General features: G+C 55.2%; 1 protein-coding gene across 1 annotated transcript in view; it reads right to left on the bottom strand.

Annotated features, from left to right (window-relative positions):
* Positions 1 to 17623, bottom strand: part of LMNA (lamin A/C) — a 54208-nt gene that overhangs the window by 9354 nt on the left and 27231 nt on the right. The window contains exon 3 of the mRNA XM_005429388.3: positions 2092 to 2117. Within this exon, the coding sequence (XP_005429445.1) occupies positions 2092 to 2117 (26 nt within the window). The remainder of the gene's footprint in view (positions 1 to 2091; positions 2118 to 17623) is intronic.

Raw genomic sequence — 17623 nt, 5'->3', positions numbered from 1 at the left:
AGGAACTGATGGAGTTGCTTTGGTTCAAAGGGACCTTAAAGCTCATCTAGTTCCACACCCTGCCATGGGCAGGGACATCTTCCACTAAACCAGGTGGCTCCAAGCCCCATCCAACCTGGCCTGGAACACCTCCAGGGATCCAGGGGCAGCCACAGCTTCTCTGGGCGCCTGTGCCAGGGCCTCAGCAGCCTCACAGGGAAGAATTTCTTCCCAGTATCCCATCTAACCCTGCCTTTTGGCAGGGGGAAGCCATTCCCCCTTGTCCTGTCACTCCAGACCCCTATCTGAAATCCCTCTCAAAATTTTCTAGTCCCTCGAAGTACTGAAAAGGACTCCAAGGTCTTATCAAGCTTCTCATCCACCAAAACCTCCAAGTTCTCCTCAGGGCTGTTCTCAGACAAGCCTGTGCGCTGTACCCCGAGCACACAGAGTGTCACTGCAGCTCCCCTCTGATCACTCCCAAAAGGGCTGCACTGCTGACACCAAGAACAACCCACACGGGGCCCATCCCATCCCAGCCAGCCAGCACAGCCAGCCCTAGCTGGGATAGCGGGAAGCAGGAAGGGCTGGGAATGACTCTCAGAGCAGGAGGAGTGTCAGGGCGCAGCACCAGGTGCAATCTGCACCCCCCAGCATGGCAGGAGAGCAGAGCTGACCAGGCTGGGGCTGGCCTGGCACTGTGTGCTGGCATGCAGGGCAGCGTGGTGGGACACAGCTGTGGCACAGCAGTGTGGAGACCCTGGGGGGGGCATCCCCTGGTCTAGGGAGACACAAGAATCCTCCCTCAAAAAGCTGTTAGATCCCACTGGCTCCTTCCCCTGCTTCTATGTCTGTTCCCATGTCCCTGAGCCACTCCTTCCCTGTTCCCTGAGTGGCCTGTCACAGACACATTTTATGAAAAATCCTTTCCTTAGGATTTTTCCTCCTGAGAAGCTGAGAGGCCTCAGGAACAAAATGTAAACATTGATTATCTGCTGCTGTGGAATGCAACAGGTGCATCTGTGATTGGTCTCGTGTGGTTGTTTCTAATTAATGGCCAATCACAGCCCAGCTGGCTCGGACTCTCTGTCTGAGACACAAGCCTTTAAGTTATTAATTCTTTCTTTTTCTATTCTTAGCTAGCCTTCTAATGAAATCCTTTCTTCTATTCTTTTAGTATAGTTTAAGTATAATATATATCATAAAATAATAAATCAAGCCTTCTGAACCATGGAGTCAGATCCTCATCTCTTCCCTCATCCTCAGACCCCTGTGAACACCACCACACTGTCCCTCACCTTTGTACTGCCCCGAGAGCAGGGTCAGCCCCCAGGCCCCTGCAGAGATGAAGTGCCCTAGGTTGACTATACGATGCTTTTATCCCCAATCATCTGTTCTGTTGATGCTGAATAGTAAGTTTTGCACCTTTAAGCCTTGTTGCAGAGAGTGAAGGGGCCAGAGAAGAAGCAGCAGTTTGTTTTCAGACACTGCCCTCACTCCTCCACATTCCTGATCCTGGACTGCGCTGTCTGAGGATGGACAGGCAGAGGGGACAGAGCTTTCCTTTGTTTTAGTTAGTTTAGCTAGCTGAGGCAAAGAAGTTCTCTGGACTGTGGCTTTTTTCTTCCCTTTTTCTTTGGACCTGTTCAGCCCTGCTCTGGCCTGAACACCAGCAGAGCACCAGCAGCTGCACGCGGCGCCTGTGGCCACCAGGCTGGGCCTGGCCCGTGACATTTCCAGCACTGGAGGGACTGATCAGAGCCTGAGTGAGATGAACTGCAGCCCAGGGAGGGACTTTCTCAGTTTGTCATCTCTTTTGGAGCAGCAAGGGGTTTTATTGTTTAATATTATTTAGGTTTTATTATTTAATAAACAAATAAATTTTTTAAAAGTAATAAATAATTATTATTTAAATTTTTTTTCCAAGGAGGTATTTTCTCCTGGACCGGTTGTGGGGAGGGGTCAATTGAATCTGCTTTCCTAGAGGAGCCCCTTTGGGGATTGTCTCTCAAATTTGCCCTGAACCAGGACTGTAAGCCAGACCCTCTGCATGTGGGTGCTGGCACCTGCACATCTCACCACAGGGCTGAATAAAACATCTGTGCATATTATGCAAAGATCCTTTTTGCTTCCTTACCCTGGACTATACTAGCAGCTATTCAGACTGCTGCACAGCATGACACGGATCTGCACTGTGAGGGGTGGCAGAGGGCACCATGGCATGGGACACTCAGATGTGTTAGCATGGCAGAGGGCACCATGGCATGGGACACAGATGTGTTAGCGTGGCTCAGCACGGCATGGCTCAGCTCTGAGGTGGGGCTGGATGGTGGAGCAGCAGCTGGGGAGGAGCTGGAACTGCCCCATGGCCAGTGCTGCCCACTCTGGTGCCCAGGCAGAGGAGTCCTGTGCCAGAGCCAGGAGTTTGGTGCCTCTCCTGGAGCAGCCAGGGAGCAGCAGGGGCTGGCACTGCCCTGCTGTGGCTGTGCCTCGCTGTGAGCTCAGCTGGTGCCTCAGCTGTGGTGCCTCAGTCCCCAGCCCCACCTCTGCCACCACCATCCTGGCCCCCCTCTCTTTTCCAGCCACTCAGAGCCGCTCCTCATCCCCGCCGTGTGACCAGGGAACCTGATCTGACTGCACACCAAAACACAGCCTGGAGCTATTTCGGTCGGTCCTATTAAAAGAAAACACCCAAGGGCTCCCCAGCAGCCGCCAAGCCCGGGCTGGGACTGTCACCCCTCCCGGGGCCAGGAGGGAGCACCAGAGCCGGGACACCGAGGTGACAAACCCAGGAATGGCTGAGACACTCTGTGTGTCCCATGGCAGCATCCAGACCCCATCCAGAGCCCATCCAGAGCCCATCCAGAGCCCATCCCAGAGCCCATCCCAGAGTCCATCCCAGAGTCCATCCAGAGCCCATCCCAGAGTCCATCCCAGAGTCCATCCAGAGCCCATCCCAGAGTCCATCCCAGAGTCCATCCAGAGCCCATCCCAGAGTCCATCCCAGAGTCCATCCAGAGCCCATCCCAGAGTCCATCCCAGAGTCCATCCAGAGCCCATCCCAGAGTCCATCCCAGAGTCCATCCAGAGCCCATCCCAGAGTCCATCCCAGAGTCCATCCAGAGCCCATCCCAGAGTCCATCCCAGAGTCCATCCAGAGCCCATCCCAGAGTCCATCCCAGAGTCCATCCAGAGCCCATCCCAGAGTCCATCCCAGAGTCCATCCAGAGCCCATCCCAGAGTCCATCCCAGAGTCCATCCAGAGCCCATCCCAGAGTCCATCCCAGAGTCCATCCAGAGCCCATCCCAGAGTCCATCCCAGAGTCCATCCAGAGCCCATCCCAGAGTCCATCCCAGAGTCCATCCAGAGCCCATCCCAGAGTCCATCCCAGAGTCCATCCAGAGCCCATCCCAGAGTCCATCCCAGAGTCCATCCAGAGCCCATCCCAGAGCAGCACCCGGAGCACCAGGAATGGACCCAGGAGCAGCAGGACAGAGCTCCCAGACTCGCAGGTGGGGGATGTTGGAAGCTCCTGGATTAGCCAGGAGCAGATTTTCCTGCATTTCTTTCTGTTTCCTGACCCGAGCCAGCATGGAGAAGTTATTCTGTTATTTTGGGTTTCAAAACCCCAGGTTTCAAAATCCCAGGCTACTGTTTTTAAGTGCAAACCTCCCTTCAAATCCCAGGATATTCCATGTTAAAAGAGCAGGAATTCCACTTAAGGACAGTTTAAAAAAACCCCCACAATTCCTACATGTACAGTAAGGAAATTCAGAATCACTTAAAGTGCTGCTGTCAAGAAAAGCAGAGCCCAAGAGCCTCTGGGAATCCAGGAGCAGCTTGCAGACTTTTTCTTGGAAGTGAATGAAGATCTGTCTTCTGCCTTTCTTTCAATTTCTGAAAGCTCCTTTCCCAGCCCAGAACACTCTTTATTGTGGTGCAAAGGGCTCAGTGTGACATGTTGGATCTCTAATGAATTCTAGAATCTATCCATGGTCGGATTTTCATATTCTAATGTCTGGGGCTCCCAGGTAAGGGGGTCTCAATGCCATGCGCAGAGTATGATTTCATAGCCCATAAATTCCATAAACCAGCCTCTTTTATGTCTAAATAGCATTTCAGCAGTCTAGAGAATTTGGAATTTTGCCCACAGTGGAATAACTGACCAAGAAATGCTGCTTTTTTCAGGGAACCACAGTCTCATTTGCTGCTGGAGCTCTGCTGCTGGGTCCTTCCTGTTCAACCCCCTCCTTTCGTGCCAGTGACTCACAGGACAGGAGTGCCAGCTGGGAGTGGGTCCCAGGCTGCTCCAAGGCTCCCTGGGTTTTCCCATCTGGCCCTGCCTCAGCCTCCGTGGCCAGTGTGGCCACCCCAGCACTGCTGGTGGGGTGCAGCCCTGTCCTTCCTGAGGAGTGATGGGGCTGCTCCTCATCCCTGGGGTTTGGGGCTGCTCTCTGCTCATCCCTGGGGTTTTGCTGTTTGTTTGGGTACAGCTGGAGGACACTCCAGGCTCGTTGGGATGGGGCTCCAGCACGACCTGGATGGTGTCACTCTTTCAAGGGGCAGCAGCTCCATTGACCAGGGGCAAACAGAGGGGGAAATGCTGAGGGTTGCACTTGTGCCTGCAGCAGATTTGCCTCTCCAGGGACCAGAAGCATCCAGGGTTCTGGGCATCAAGCCCCATAGTAAATCCCAGATGGCTCAAGGACAAATCCCTTTTGCTCAGAAGCCTCCTGTGCTCAGCTCTGGGTTCCACTGTGAGGAGGAGAACCAGGGGCTTGGAGCAGCTCTGCCAGAGGGAGAGGGGTGAGACAAATCCTCTCCTGCCCCCTGTTCTGGGGGGTCCAGTCAGGCTCCCTGGGGCTCAGCATCTCCCCCATGTTCCTTCCAGACACAGCCTGACCCCAAAGGTGGCAGCAGCCTCTGGAGAAGGAATGAGCACACAGGTGAGTCCTCTCTGGCCATGGGGACCCCCAGCCCCAACCACTCCAGGCCAGCCCTGCTGGTCCCTGCTCCAGCCCAGCCAGGGTTTGAGTTTTCCCTTCTCCTGCCCTCAGGTCCTGCTTTTATTCCAGGGAAGCCTCACAGGCTCCAGCTGGCGCTGGGCTAAAAATAAAAACTTCCATGGCAGCTGTGTCACTCCCACCTCCCTGGAGAGGAGGACGAAGGCAGACCTTCCTCCTCCTCCCCAGAGTGTTTCACTGGCCCCTGCTAGAGCCTACGAGATCCCAAATTCCCCAGTGAAAAGGGAAGCAGAGGCTCATTCTGGAGGGCTGGGTGCCTCCAAATCCCACAGGATTTGATCCCCTGTGCTGCGAGAGCCACGGGTGCAAACAATCCAAGAGGAGAAAAAACAACAGAGGCATCAAATCCTCAAGAAACAAATGTCTCAAGAGAAAAGATGGAGGGAAAAGGGGCCTCAAGACATTTTATTTTTAGCTTTTAAAAGCAGGAAGAAGGGAAAAAAAAAAAAAGATTGAAAATTGCAGCCGAGCTGCCAGAAAATCCAAATGTTAATGGAAAGTTGGATCTGCTGTGGCTGCGCTCAGCACAGACAGACACGAGGCTGTGAAGTCAGAGAGGGCTCAGGGACAGCCCCACAGAGCAGCATCTGCTACTGCTCCCCCCTGTCTGCCCCAAAATCCCAGCCAGGAAACCCGGCAGGTCTGGGCTCTCCCTCTGGAAAAGTCAAGACAGGACAGAGCTGTTGGAACAGCTCCAGGCAGAGCCCACCAGGCTGCTGGAGAGATGCCAACCCTCTCCGAGATGCCAGAGCCCACTGAGTGCGTTTTTAGGAAACACTCTTTGGTTTCCCTCTCCACTGTTAGTGCCCACAAGTGTTCCTGAAGCACGGGCAGCGCTGGGCTTTGTGCGCTGGGAGAGGATCAATGAGTGGGATGGAGCTTGGGGAGGCACAGCTCCCCTCCCTCCCTGCCTCCCAACTGCAGCTGCCCCACCCTGCAAAAGCTGCCAGCTCAGGGAACTCGCTGGCTCCTGCCCCATCCATAAATCTTTATGGAGCTCTGCAAATCCCCTAGATTGCAGATCCCAGTCCCACCTGGCTGCCAGGGCCCACAGCTGCCTGCTCCTGGCTATCCCAAAAAAGGCTTTGACACGTTCACAGCTTGGGCAGGAGTGGCAGTGTGTGTGCCCAGATTGCTGGGAGGACCCAGAAAATCTGCTTTGCTGCACCTTGGGCAGGCTGCTTGCTCTCCATGGCACTGCCTCCAGTGCCCGGGATCTGCCCCAGCATCACCACACTGTCATGGTTTGACACTGGTGCAACGCCAGTGCCCCCATGAAAATACATTGTCCCTGGTGTCTGCTGTGAGATGTGACCAGGAATAGAGCAAAGCAGGCCCCAATTTAGGAATAAAGAAGGTAAAACTTAATTAACCTACAACTATATGTAAAAAAAAAAAACACACAGAAAGAATGAAAACCTTCCAAAAACCATTCCTCCTCCCCTCACCAAATTTCCAACACATCTATCTCTCAGATCACCAACTCTCAGTCCATCACCACCCTTTAGACAATCAATTCTCAGTTCATCGAGGAGTGAGGAGTCTCTCATATTATAGGTTTCTTCTGGAAACACAGTTGAGACCTTGTGTGTTTCCATGTCACACGTGGCACCGTGTCACACCCATGCCAGGGATCATCACCCCACTGCAGGCATTGCTCCCCACTCCCAGGGCTTGCTTTGTTCCCCCACCCAAGAGAGCAGGGGCCCCACAGGATGAGGAGAGGCAGAGCTGGAAGAGCTCTGCAGTGGGGCAATGGGAATGTGGCAAAGCAGCTTCTCCCAGCTTCTGACTCATCTGTGCCGCAGCAGCTCTGCCAAATCACCAGGATAAACACGGGCTGGTCTCCATGCAGGGGAGCTGGAAATAGCCAGCATGATGCACAGCAAGGACAGTGTCTGCACGGAGCCAGCATCCTGTGGGGCACCAGAGGCAGCTGGGCACGCCAGCACCAGCCGTGTGCATGGAAACAGCTCCCACATCTGGCATCAGAGGTGCCAAGGACCCTCCCCGGTGCCAGGGTCAGTGCTGGCCCTCCTGATGCACTCATGGCATGCTCAGCCATGGGGATGAGGGGCTTGTCCAGCTCTGTGTGGCCCCTGTGGAGCACAAAGAGCTCACTGGCATCTCCCAGGAGCTGGGCTTCCCCTCCTGGAATTGGGATCTGGCCTCTCCTTGCATCCTTGAAATGAACCAAAACTGCTGCTTCGTTGGGAACCAGGACAAAGCTTTTCACGGGGAGGCAAACAGACCCCCCCGTCTAGAAGCCCCCAAATCCAAGATGTTCTTAAAATGAACCAAAACTGCTGCTTAAAATGAGTTTAAAATGAACCAAAACTGCTGCTTCGTTTGGAACCAGGACAAAGCTTTTCATGAGAAAGCAAACAGGTCCTCCTGTCTAGGACTCCTCAAATCCAAGATGTTCTTAAAATGAACCAAAACTGCTGCTTAAAATGAGTTTAAAATGAACCAAAACTGCTGCTTCGTTGGGAACCAGGACAAAGCCTTTCACGGGGAGGCAAGGAGACCCCCCTGTATAGGATTCCCCAAATCCAAGATGTTCCTGTCCCTCCACAGCTCCCATCACCAGGAACACTGCTGGGAGCTGTGGCTGCACACCTGACCATGCTGATACCCCCAGGAATCAGCCACACACGTCCCTCTGAAGGTCTGGAGAAGTTTTTCTCCTGCTGGATGCACCAGAACAAAGACCTGTGACCCTTCAGCCTCCCTTCCTGCCACAGGAGAAGCACTTCAGCTCCAGCAGCACCACAACAGCCACGGGCTGCTCAAGAGCTCCAAGCACATTTCTGACAATAAATAGAGTATTAATTGTTCAGAATTAACAATGCTGCAGCTCGGTGCTGGCTGGGGAGCCCCAGAGTGGCTCACTCCCTGTCCAGGCTGTCACGCCAGCTGGTGACTCACCAGCAGCTCAAATGGAAATCCCAAATCACCAACTGACGCGGCTGCTTGGGCTGAGTCCCCCACTGTAACAGCCCCTGGTTTTGGAGGGAGTTCCAGAGCTGGAAAAGGGGGGTTTTGCCCTTTTGCCACATGGGAGTCATCAGGGGAATGGGAAGGATTTGGTTTTCTACAGCCCACGTTGTGTTTTTGGGGGAGGTTTGTGTCAGGCTTAAATCTGTGCTTCTGCACAAAGGGCAGGACTTGTCCTCCATGGACAAGTGTCCCATGCATCACAACACCCCAGTTTTGTGTCTGCCAGAGCCTGCCTGCCTGGGACACCCCCTGAGAGCTGTGGGACCCCATCTGCTGCCTGTAGGACCCCCTGTAACCCATGGAAATCCTTTTCTCAGCTGCCTGGCAAAAGCTTTTCCAGGGTGCAGCAAGCCCCAGGAGATAAATGCAAAGAGGATGCAAAGCGCGAGGAGGATCAGCCCTGGAGTCCCAGTGCTGGGGGGAGCACAGGGAGCCCAGCAAAAGGAGGGCAGGATTTCCCTGTGGCGAATTTTGCCACCAAGCCCTGGGTTACCTGGAACCAGCCTCCAGCCTGGGGGGACAGCAAAGAGCTACCGGCTGAAACTTGATTTAGCAAAGCTGGCCCAGTCCCAGCTCTGTTACCAGAGCTGGTCCTGAAGAGCTTGGGGATTACACGGCGCTGGGAAAACCTGGCCAGTGTCTGTGCAGGGGGCTGAGCCGGGGGTTTGCTTGTTGAAAAAACTGCATTTTCCACTGAAAAACGTCACCAAACACTTGAACAGGCTGCCCAGGGCAGTGGTGGAGCTTCCCCCTTCCTGGAGAGATTTAACAGACAGGTGGATGTGGCATTTGGGGACACAGCTTAGTGGTGGCCTTTGGGGGAACTCAATGATCTTGGAGCCAACCTAAACTATTTATGTGATTCTATCTCTGTATAAACCTGAACATCTCAACTTCTCAGAGCACCAAGAAGTGTTCTGGCCAACCCCACTGCAGCCCAGGCTCAGCACAACCCAAACCCATCCATTCCAAACACGCCAGCCTGCCTTTCCTTACCTTCCCATGAAATCATGAATTGGGTTAGCTAAAAGACACTTGATGGCCTGGGATTGAATCGTCCTAAATATAGATTAAAGCAATAATACCCCCTATCAAGAAAAAGAAACGTGCTAAAAAGATTTTGGAATTGAGCTGGAAAGTGAATTTTTTTTAGACACAACTCAAATATGTCAATACACCACCTTCCACACTGCTCAATTCCACCTTCTGAGGGCAAGATTCCAGTAGGAGAGACACGAGAAAAAAAGCTTTGAGATCATGGAATATTCTCAGTTGGAAGGGACCCACAAGGATCACAGATTTCAACTCCTGCACAGGACAGCCCCAAAAACCCCACCATGTGCTTGAGGGCGTTGTCAGCTTGTTTTTCCCAACCCAGAGTTTGCTAACAGCTTGCAGGGTTGTGTGTTGCTGACTAAAGCCAAAGCCTTTGGGAAGAGGAGGGAAGTTGGAAATTCCAAGTCTTTATGCCACTACTCTGAACATTCACCATTTTAACAAGTCAGATTTGTACCATTAATAAAGTTAAATTACATGTTAAGTAATAACAAATTAACAATTAAGCTTTGGACTGGATGAATTTGAAGGAGTTTTGCCCAGCCTTGACTATCTTACTCCAAGCCAGCTTTTGAATAATTGGGCTAAAACTCAATGGGAAAGTTGTGGGTTTGGTGTTTTTAATCACCCAGAGCAGCTCTGAGTGTTGCCCCTCCATGGAAGCCCCAGAACATTCTGTTCACTTCAACACATCCCAAACCCATAAACCAGCACCTCAAAGGACGAGGACAAAGCAGAGATTCCCGGTGTTTCCCGGGGAGATGGTGGGAGCCTTACAAAGGCAGTTAAAACCAGGGAGCTGAGTCACTGTGTTAGTCATACCTTCAGGACAGGAGCACTGGGGGAAAACAGCCCTAACTGGCGACACAGCCAGGATGTGCAGCAGGGATGCAATGCCAGGGAGGCAATCCCAGCCCCAGGAGCAAGGAAACATGCTGCCACTGAGCAGATGTGGCTGTAACTCCCTTCCCTCTGCTCTCATGTGCAGCTCCTGAGCCCAAAGGGGAGTGGAAAGGATGAGGAGGTTGCTCTGTACCTGCTGTATCCTGATCCACAATGGAAACATGTGCAAGCTGGGACAAGGCAGAAAGGAGCCAAGAGAGGTTAAACAGCCCCAGGAGCAAGGAAACATGCTGCCACTGTGCAGATGTGGCTACAAATCCCTTCCCTCTGCTCTCATGTGGAGCTCCTGAGCCCAAAGGGGAGTGGAAAGGATGAGGAGGTTGCTCTGTACCTGCTGTATCCTGATCCACAATGGAAACATGTGCAAGCTGGGACAAGGCAGAAAGGAGCCAAGAGAGGCAAAAGAGCCCCAGGAGCAAGGAAACATGCTGCCACTGAGCAAATGTGGCTACAAATCCCTTCCTTCTGTGCACACCTGCAGCTCCTGAGCCCAAAGTGGTGTGGGAAGGATGAGGATGTCACCCTGTACCTGCTGCATCCTGATCCACAATGGAAACCAGAGCCCTGTGCAAGGTGGGACAAGGCAGAAAGGAGGCAAGAGAGGCAAAACAGGGGATGAGTTCAAGGCCTCCTTTTCCTCTTCAGAAGCAGCAGCAGCTCACCCCGTTTTCCATAAACTGGGTACGCAAAGCTTCTGGCCAGCAACATTTGCTTAAGAAACAAAGCAGGGGATTGTTGGCTCCAGATGCCACACATACTCCTGGGAACAAAAGGGTTTGCTAGGCCGGCTCCAGCAGCAGATAAAGGCACCCGAGGTGTTTACATTGCCCACAAGGTCTGTTTGCATGTGGCGGTGGCAGCAGTTGAGTCACTGCCGGCACAGGGAGCTGCAGCTGCTGCTGGGGGGGCTCTGGGGATGGATGGGGATGGGATTCCAGCAGGAGAACGCGGCTCAGCACAGGGATGAGCAGTGACCAAGGTGCCTGGTGCGCTGTGCCACGTGCAGAGCTGCCAGCACACCTCCCTGCACCGCGCAGGGACGGAGCCCAAACCTGCTTGGCACGTGGGCAGGAAATCAGCACTTCCCCAGAGCGAGGTCTGCAGATGTGGCATCCCTAGAAAGCAGAATTTAGCCCCAATTGCTGCTTGCACAGGGCTGCCAGTGAACAGAAGCACCATGAGATGCTCCAGCCTCCCCACCAGGTCCCTCCTGCCCAGCCTCACCTGGCCAGCACACACCCAGCACCAAACCCACCCCAGGCTGGTGAATTTTTGCCCTGGAACTGCAGAGCTGAGGCTGGGTGGCACAAAGCAACATCTCTGCCCTGAAAGGGGAGCCTGGTGCCCACCCAAACAGCAAAACACAATGCCCACAGCTGATGCTGCTCTCCTCAGTGCTCCCCTTCCCTCTAAAGCCCCCAACACGGAGGCTCAACTTGGAAACCTCCCAGTTTGTCCCAGTATAGCCTGGGGGAGCATCCTGGCAGCCCAGGGTGCTGCTGGGCTCTCTGCCATGGTGCCAGAAAGGAAGGAAGGGGCAGAGCAGGGCTGCAGGGCAGGGGGGGCCCCCAAAGCACAGCCCAGAGCCACATGCTGGGCATGAGTCACCTCCCTGCTCTGCTCTGAGCCCTGGCAGGGGCTGGGATGGAGGGCACTGGCAGCTGGCACCCCTCCATGCCCATGGGCACCGGGGCTGAGCTTCCTTTGGGCTCCCACCCCTTTTGGAGCCCACTTTGCACCCCCACACCAACAGCTTGGGTGTTTGTTTGGGCTCGTGTGACTCACAGGGGGTTTTAGGGAGGAACTGTGCCGTAAGCTGTTAATAAATCACCCAAATAAAGTGAAAGCTCTTAGCTTCCATTGAACACCACAGCGTGGTGATGCCAAGCTCTGCCTGACCAGCGTGGTGGCACTGGATGGGTGGCAGGAGGACAGACAGGAGGACATGTGTGTGTGCAAAGCAGCAACCAGAGCAAGTGCCTGGAGGTGGCTTTTGTGCAAGAGGGAGGAGAGACCTCTGCCATCAGAACCTTGCTCCTACAGAGGTGCTTCTGAGCCACTCACAGCCCCGACAGGAAAATTCAACAGGGGAGCCCATGTTTGTTATCCAGCAATTCAGGGGAGCCCATGTTTGTTACTCTAGAGCTTCAGAGAGCCCACGTTTGTTATTGAGCAGCTTCAGGACAGTCCATGTTTGTTACTCTAGAGCTTCACGAGAGCCTGGCAGCAGTTGAGTCACTGCCGGCACAGGTCCATGTTTGTTACTCTAGAGCTTCAGGAGAGCCCATGTTTGTAATCCAGCAATTCAGGAGAGCCCATGTTGTTATTCTAGAGCTTCAGGAGAGCCCACATTTGTTATTCTAGAGCTTCACAAGAGCCCATGTTTGTTACTCTAGAGCTTCAGGAGAGCCCATGTTTGTTATTCTAGAGCTTCAGGAGAGCCCATGTTTGTTATTCTAGAGCTTCAGGAGAGCCCATGTTTGTTCCTACCCTGGCTCTCCACCTCTCTGCAGCACCAACGCCTGCAAGGTGCAAGCCCATAATTAAAGAAGGCACAGCACAGGTGGGGCAGCACCCACCCTGTGTGCTGGGGGACTTTGTCCCTGCTGTTGCTGCAATTCCCAGGTCTGCTAACCATGGCAGGCAGAAACAGAGCGTTGGCTGCAGCTTGGGGGACACCCCAAGCCAAGGGCACCTTCACCTTCACTGGAAAAGGCAATTGCTTTATGACAGGGAATGTGAAATGTTGACTCAGCCTCACCAGAACAGACGTGTCCCAACCCCAGCTGGGTTTTGTGGTGTCTCTGTGGGCTGAGCTCATTGCACCTCATTAACCAAGTTCCACACCCTTTGGCTTTCCCCAGCACCCACAGAGCCCTGGGTATCACACCACGGCTCACGGACATGCTGAGACATCCTTCACGTACAGCAACAAGGAAAAATGTGGGGATTTTCTTTTACTCTTATCAAGGTTGTGGAGTGACTGGGCAAAGCAGAACGGCTTTAAAGTGAGAGGGCAGATTTAGATGAGGTATTGGGAAGAAACTCTTCCCTGTGAGGGTGGTGAGGCCCTGGCATTGCTCAGAGAAGCTGTGGCTGCCCCATGCCTGGGAGGTGGCTGAGAGAGTGGCTGTCACAGAGATGTCTCTGCAGTCAGGGCTGCAGCTGCCACTGCACCAGGCAGGGCTGGGGGACCACGCCAGCCCCCACAGTTGTTCAGCCTCACACTGGGGACATTCAGCCCTGGGCAGGGAGGGGAAGGGAGCAGAGGCAGGTGGGCACCCAGCCCTGACACCGTGCTGTGTGATGGCAGCTGTCAGCAGGGACAGGTTTTACACAGCACCAGCCTCAGCTGTTTGGGAACGTGCTGAGCTGGTCACAAAGGAACAGGCTCAGCAAACAACCTCACAAAGAGCAGGATGGTGAAACAGGTAATGCAGCCAGTGGCAGCACAGTGGGAGGTGATTCCCAGCTCTCCCTGGACCCACTGGGCTGGCGCTTCCTGGGGAATCCTCCACGACAGCTCTAATTTTGGCCAGGACCAGAGGGAGAACTCTGGTGACTTCCTCCTTTCCTGGCTGCCAGCAGCACGAAAGGAAACTACCCCTCCCAAAGGGCATGAATTCAGCAGAATAAGGAGCTGGCAGCTGTCCCACATGTCCCACCCTGGCTGTGTCACCTTCTCTGTCTGCATCCTGAGCACCACACAGGGGAACTCCCCGTTCCCTGCGCTCTGGAGTTGGAGTGTTGGCGGGACTCAGACAAGTGAAGTGGCACGTGCAAGGCTGAAAAACACTTGTGGCAGCATGTGAGACCAGGCAGGCTGGGATGGATCCCTTCCCACACCAAACACAGCCCTGACTCTCTTGGCAATCACTTCTCTTTAATCCCCAGCTCCAAAGCAAAGGTCCTTAATTTTCCAGAGTGGATCCTTTCATCCTAAATATATATGAGGCAACAGGATTCCCTCTGACTCCCCCCATCCCTGGGAAAGGTGAGGGGATGAGCTCTGACACTGGCAAACACAGCAGTGAGAGCAAGGTCACAAACCAAAAGTGCTGGAGCACGTTTCTCTGCCACAATTTTTCTTGGAAAAAGAGGGACTGGATGTTAGCACAGGCAAGAATTCCTCTCCACTGGGAACAGCTAATGAAAACCTTCTCCTGGAAGAAACGTTTTGCCACAGAGCCCTGCAGCGTGCCAGGAGGGCCAGCACGCCCAGCCATCCTGAGCTGCTGGCGGGACATGTCAGGGGACACCCAGCGTGTCCACAGGGCTGGAGATTCAGGGGGCCTGGCGTGTTCAAGAGGGTCCCAGAGGGCCATGGAGGTCTGGATCAGCCCAGCCCTGTGTTGATGATTCCCCCCAAAGTATCCCCAGCTGCACAAGCTGCTCTTTGTTTGCTCCGAAAGGGCAAAGCCTCCTCCCAGCCAAAGCATTCCCTCCCTGGCAGGGATTCCATGAGGCAGACGGGGGAGAAACCCAGGAGCCTGAGGTTTCACCCCACGCAAAATGTTCCAGCCCAAGCTCATTGCTGCTGAAGGAAGTGCATGCCCCCCTCATCCCCCCCAGCAGCACTGAGCCTTAATTCTTTTTCCTCCCTTTTTTCAACTAAACAGGTTTCATTTACCTGCTCCTGCCTGCAGGGTCACAAAGCACAGGGCAAAACCCCCTTGGGCTGGGAAGGCTTGTGGAGTTCTCCTCCTGGCAGCCCAGTGCTGCCTCCCTGGCTCTGCCCTTGGAGGAGCTCCCCCCTCCACAACAACGTTTGGGAAAAAGGAGATTTGTCCTCATTAGGGCCAGGGAGGAAGAGGCACTGCCAAGGCAATGCCTTAATCAGGTTAGGGGCTGCAGTTCAGGAAGGCATTGCTCATCAGCGTGCTGCTAACGAGGGCTGGTTCCTGCCTGCAGAGGGGAGCTGCTCACTGTGTGGCCACCACATGGCCAGTCCATAGAGTGGGCACTGAATTCCTCAGGGGTCTCTCCTGGGAGTGAAGGTGCCAAGGGCTGTGTTCTACAGCCCCTGTGTCCCCAGGCTGGGGCTTGCACTGTGGGATGGGATGAACTCCCATGGGGCAAGGCAAGGGCTGTGGCTCTGCTCATCCTGTGAGTCAGAAGGCAGCTTAAGGAGAGGGAGCAATGGACAGGACCCAGCACAGAGCGTCTCTCCAGCTCCATGGAGGTCTCCCAGAGCATCTCTCCAGCTCCATGGAGGTGCCATGCTGGAATCCAGGTGTCCTCCAAGGAGGGGACAGAAGCTTGGGGACACCAGGGACGGGGCATTTCAGACTATTCCTATCTCTACCCATGGCCTGGGAGGGGATGATGCTGGTGTTGCCAGCACCCCTGAGTCACCAGCCACCCTCCCCACACCCTCTGCTTCTCCTGAAGCGTGGCTACAGCATAACCAGAGGCCATCCAGAGTGGGGACACATGTGGCACCAGGACAGGCAGGACTGCCCAGAGGGGTCCCTTGTCCTGGGGCACAACCAGAACCAGGCTGCACAGGGCTGAGGGTCCCCGTGCCAAGAGCCAGGTGGGCACTTTGGGAAACCCCTCCTGGATCACCACTGGCAGTGGGAAGATCCCACTGGAAACTTTCCCAAGAGAGGAGCAGTTGGCCAGGAGCAGAGGGGAGGCAGCCCAGCGTCTCCCAGACCCTCCTCCACCCATGCAGCTCCCGCACTGCTACTGGTTGGACTGGTCTGTGTTTGCACAGCCTGTCCCCCTCCAGCCAGCAGCTCTTTCCCCTCCCCAGGCAGAGCACCCAGCACCCGGGGCCGTGTCACATCGTGCCCCGACCCGGCGCTGCTCCGGGGCCGACGGGCACACCGAGGGGCGCAGAGAGCTGCCAGTTACTTATTAGCCAAAGTCTCACCGTGTCAAGGACAGTGAAACGGCCCCAGGGCTGATCCAAGGGCTCAGGGTGGGCGGGGAGAGCCGGCAGAGCAGGCACATCCCTGCCCAAGCGGATGGCAGGGAGGAGAACAACGTCAGAACGGGGCCCTCCTGATCCCCCCGACAGCTCTGACCCCTCCGCGGGGTTGGGCTCATTCCCTCATGCCCCAAAAATTCGGGACAGCCCAGTGAAATCCAGCCCAGGGAGCAGCACCGCAGCTCAGCAGCCGATTGTGCAGCTCTCTGAGCAGCCCTGGCACATCGAGCAGGTGCCCAGGGACACCAGATGAGCTGCAGCCTCCTTGCAGGGGTTTGGGGCTGGAGAGCAGCCCTCACACCCCGCCCTAGGAAGAGAGGACAAAGCAGAGGCAGGAATGAACAGCAGCGGCTTCCCCCGCACCTCCGCTCCGTGACTCAGAGATGACTCAACACAGAAACACCCCTGGAAACAGCCCGGGCCCCCCGAGCCCTCACCCCTGCTGCTCTCCCAAACCCACCGAAACCCATTTCTCGAACACAAGCCGCTCTCCGGGAACCCCCGCGAGTCACAGCACTCTTTCAGAGGATTTGTCAGCGGCCAGGAACAAGCACAGCAGCTCCCGGAGCGCAGGGAAAAATTCCACATCCGTTTTCCAGCTCCCCTCCAGCCGCGGCTGCGGGCCGGGCATTTTTTCCAGCCCTCGAAAGATCGTGGCCAAGATAGTTCTGGGTTTGCATAAGGCAGAAAAAAGCTTTTAGACAGCTCAGCTCCTCCTCTGAGCAGCATCCGGATCCTCGGGATCCGGGAACGGGGATCTGCAAACCGCCTTTATCCGAGGACGAAGCTGCAGCGGCGCACGGGAAATAGAAAGCTAAATATAAACGCACACGGCTCCAAGAGGCAGCACAGTCCCTCCCTCCCAGGTAGAATATTTATGGCATCTGCTAAGGAAGTTAATTTTAGCCTCATTTGGTACAGGCTCAAAACGAGGAGCCCAGAATAAGAGGCAAAAGATCAAACGGAATAAGAGGGGGCTGTCCCGCCACTGCCCAGCCCGAACGCGGCTGCGAGCCAAAGGTGATGACGGAAAGGAGCGGCACTCGGGGAACTGAGCGCCACAGCGACATGTCCCGACACTGCACGGGCTGGCAGAGCCCGGGGGAAGCCCAGTGCCAGCCCCTGCTTGGCCAGCAGCGACATTGGCCAGGGAGCCCCGCGTCCTCAGGGGACCTGCGCCGGTAACCGGGGACAGCCCCGAGCAGGGCAGGGGCACCCAGGGGCAGCAGGGAGGGGTCCCCGAGGGGGGCATTTCTGCCGGCAGGGAGGGGAAGAAACGAGCCCGGAGGAATTCGTGCCTCGACGGGAGCACATCACCCGGTGACAGCTGCTGGGAGGGGGACACGAGCGCTGCCCGCATATTTCTTCCCCCCCAAAACCAGGGACCCCACAGGGTGGGAGCAGCTTGGCACAGGGAGGGTTAAGGCAGACAAAACCTGGAGCAGGTTCTTTAACCGGTGCCAAAGACAGCAAAGGAAAATAGGACGAGCAAGAGAAATCCGTAGGCAGGACAGAGCCAGCTGGCTGGCAGCGCTTCCCGGGCTGTGCCGGAGCGTGTTTAGGAATAGCTCCAGCATGACGAAGGCACAGGGGCCGCCAGCCCGGCGCTTGTAGCCCGCATAACACGGACCCTGCCGGGGGCCCAGGGCACGTCTGCTCAGCCCCTGCCCCAAAGGCCCCCAGCTCTGCTCCCAAATCCCCGCTCCAAGGGCATCCCGGCCAAAG

Source organism: Geospiza fortis, unplaced genomic scaffold (assembly GCF_000277835.1).
Source record: "Geospiza fortis unplaced genomic scaffold, GeoFor_1.0 scaffold387, whole genome shotgun sequence".
Lineage (NCBI taxonomy): Eukaryota > Metazoa > Chordata > Aves > Passeriformes > Thraupidae > Geospiza > Geospiza fortis.
Note: the sequence above shows the minus strand (reverse complement) of the source record. Positions and strands in the feature narration are given on the sequence as shown.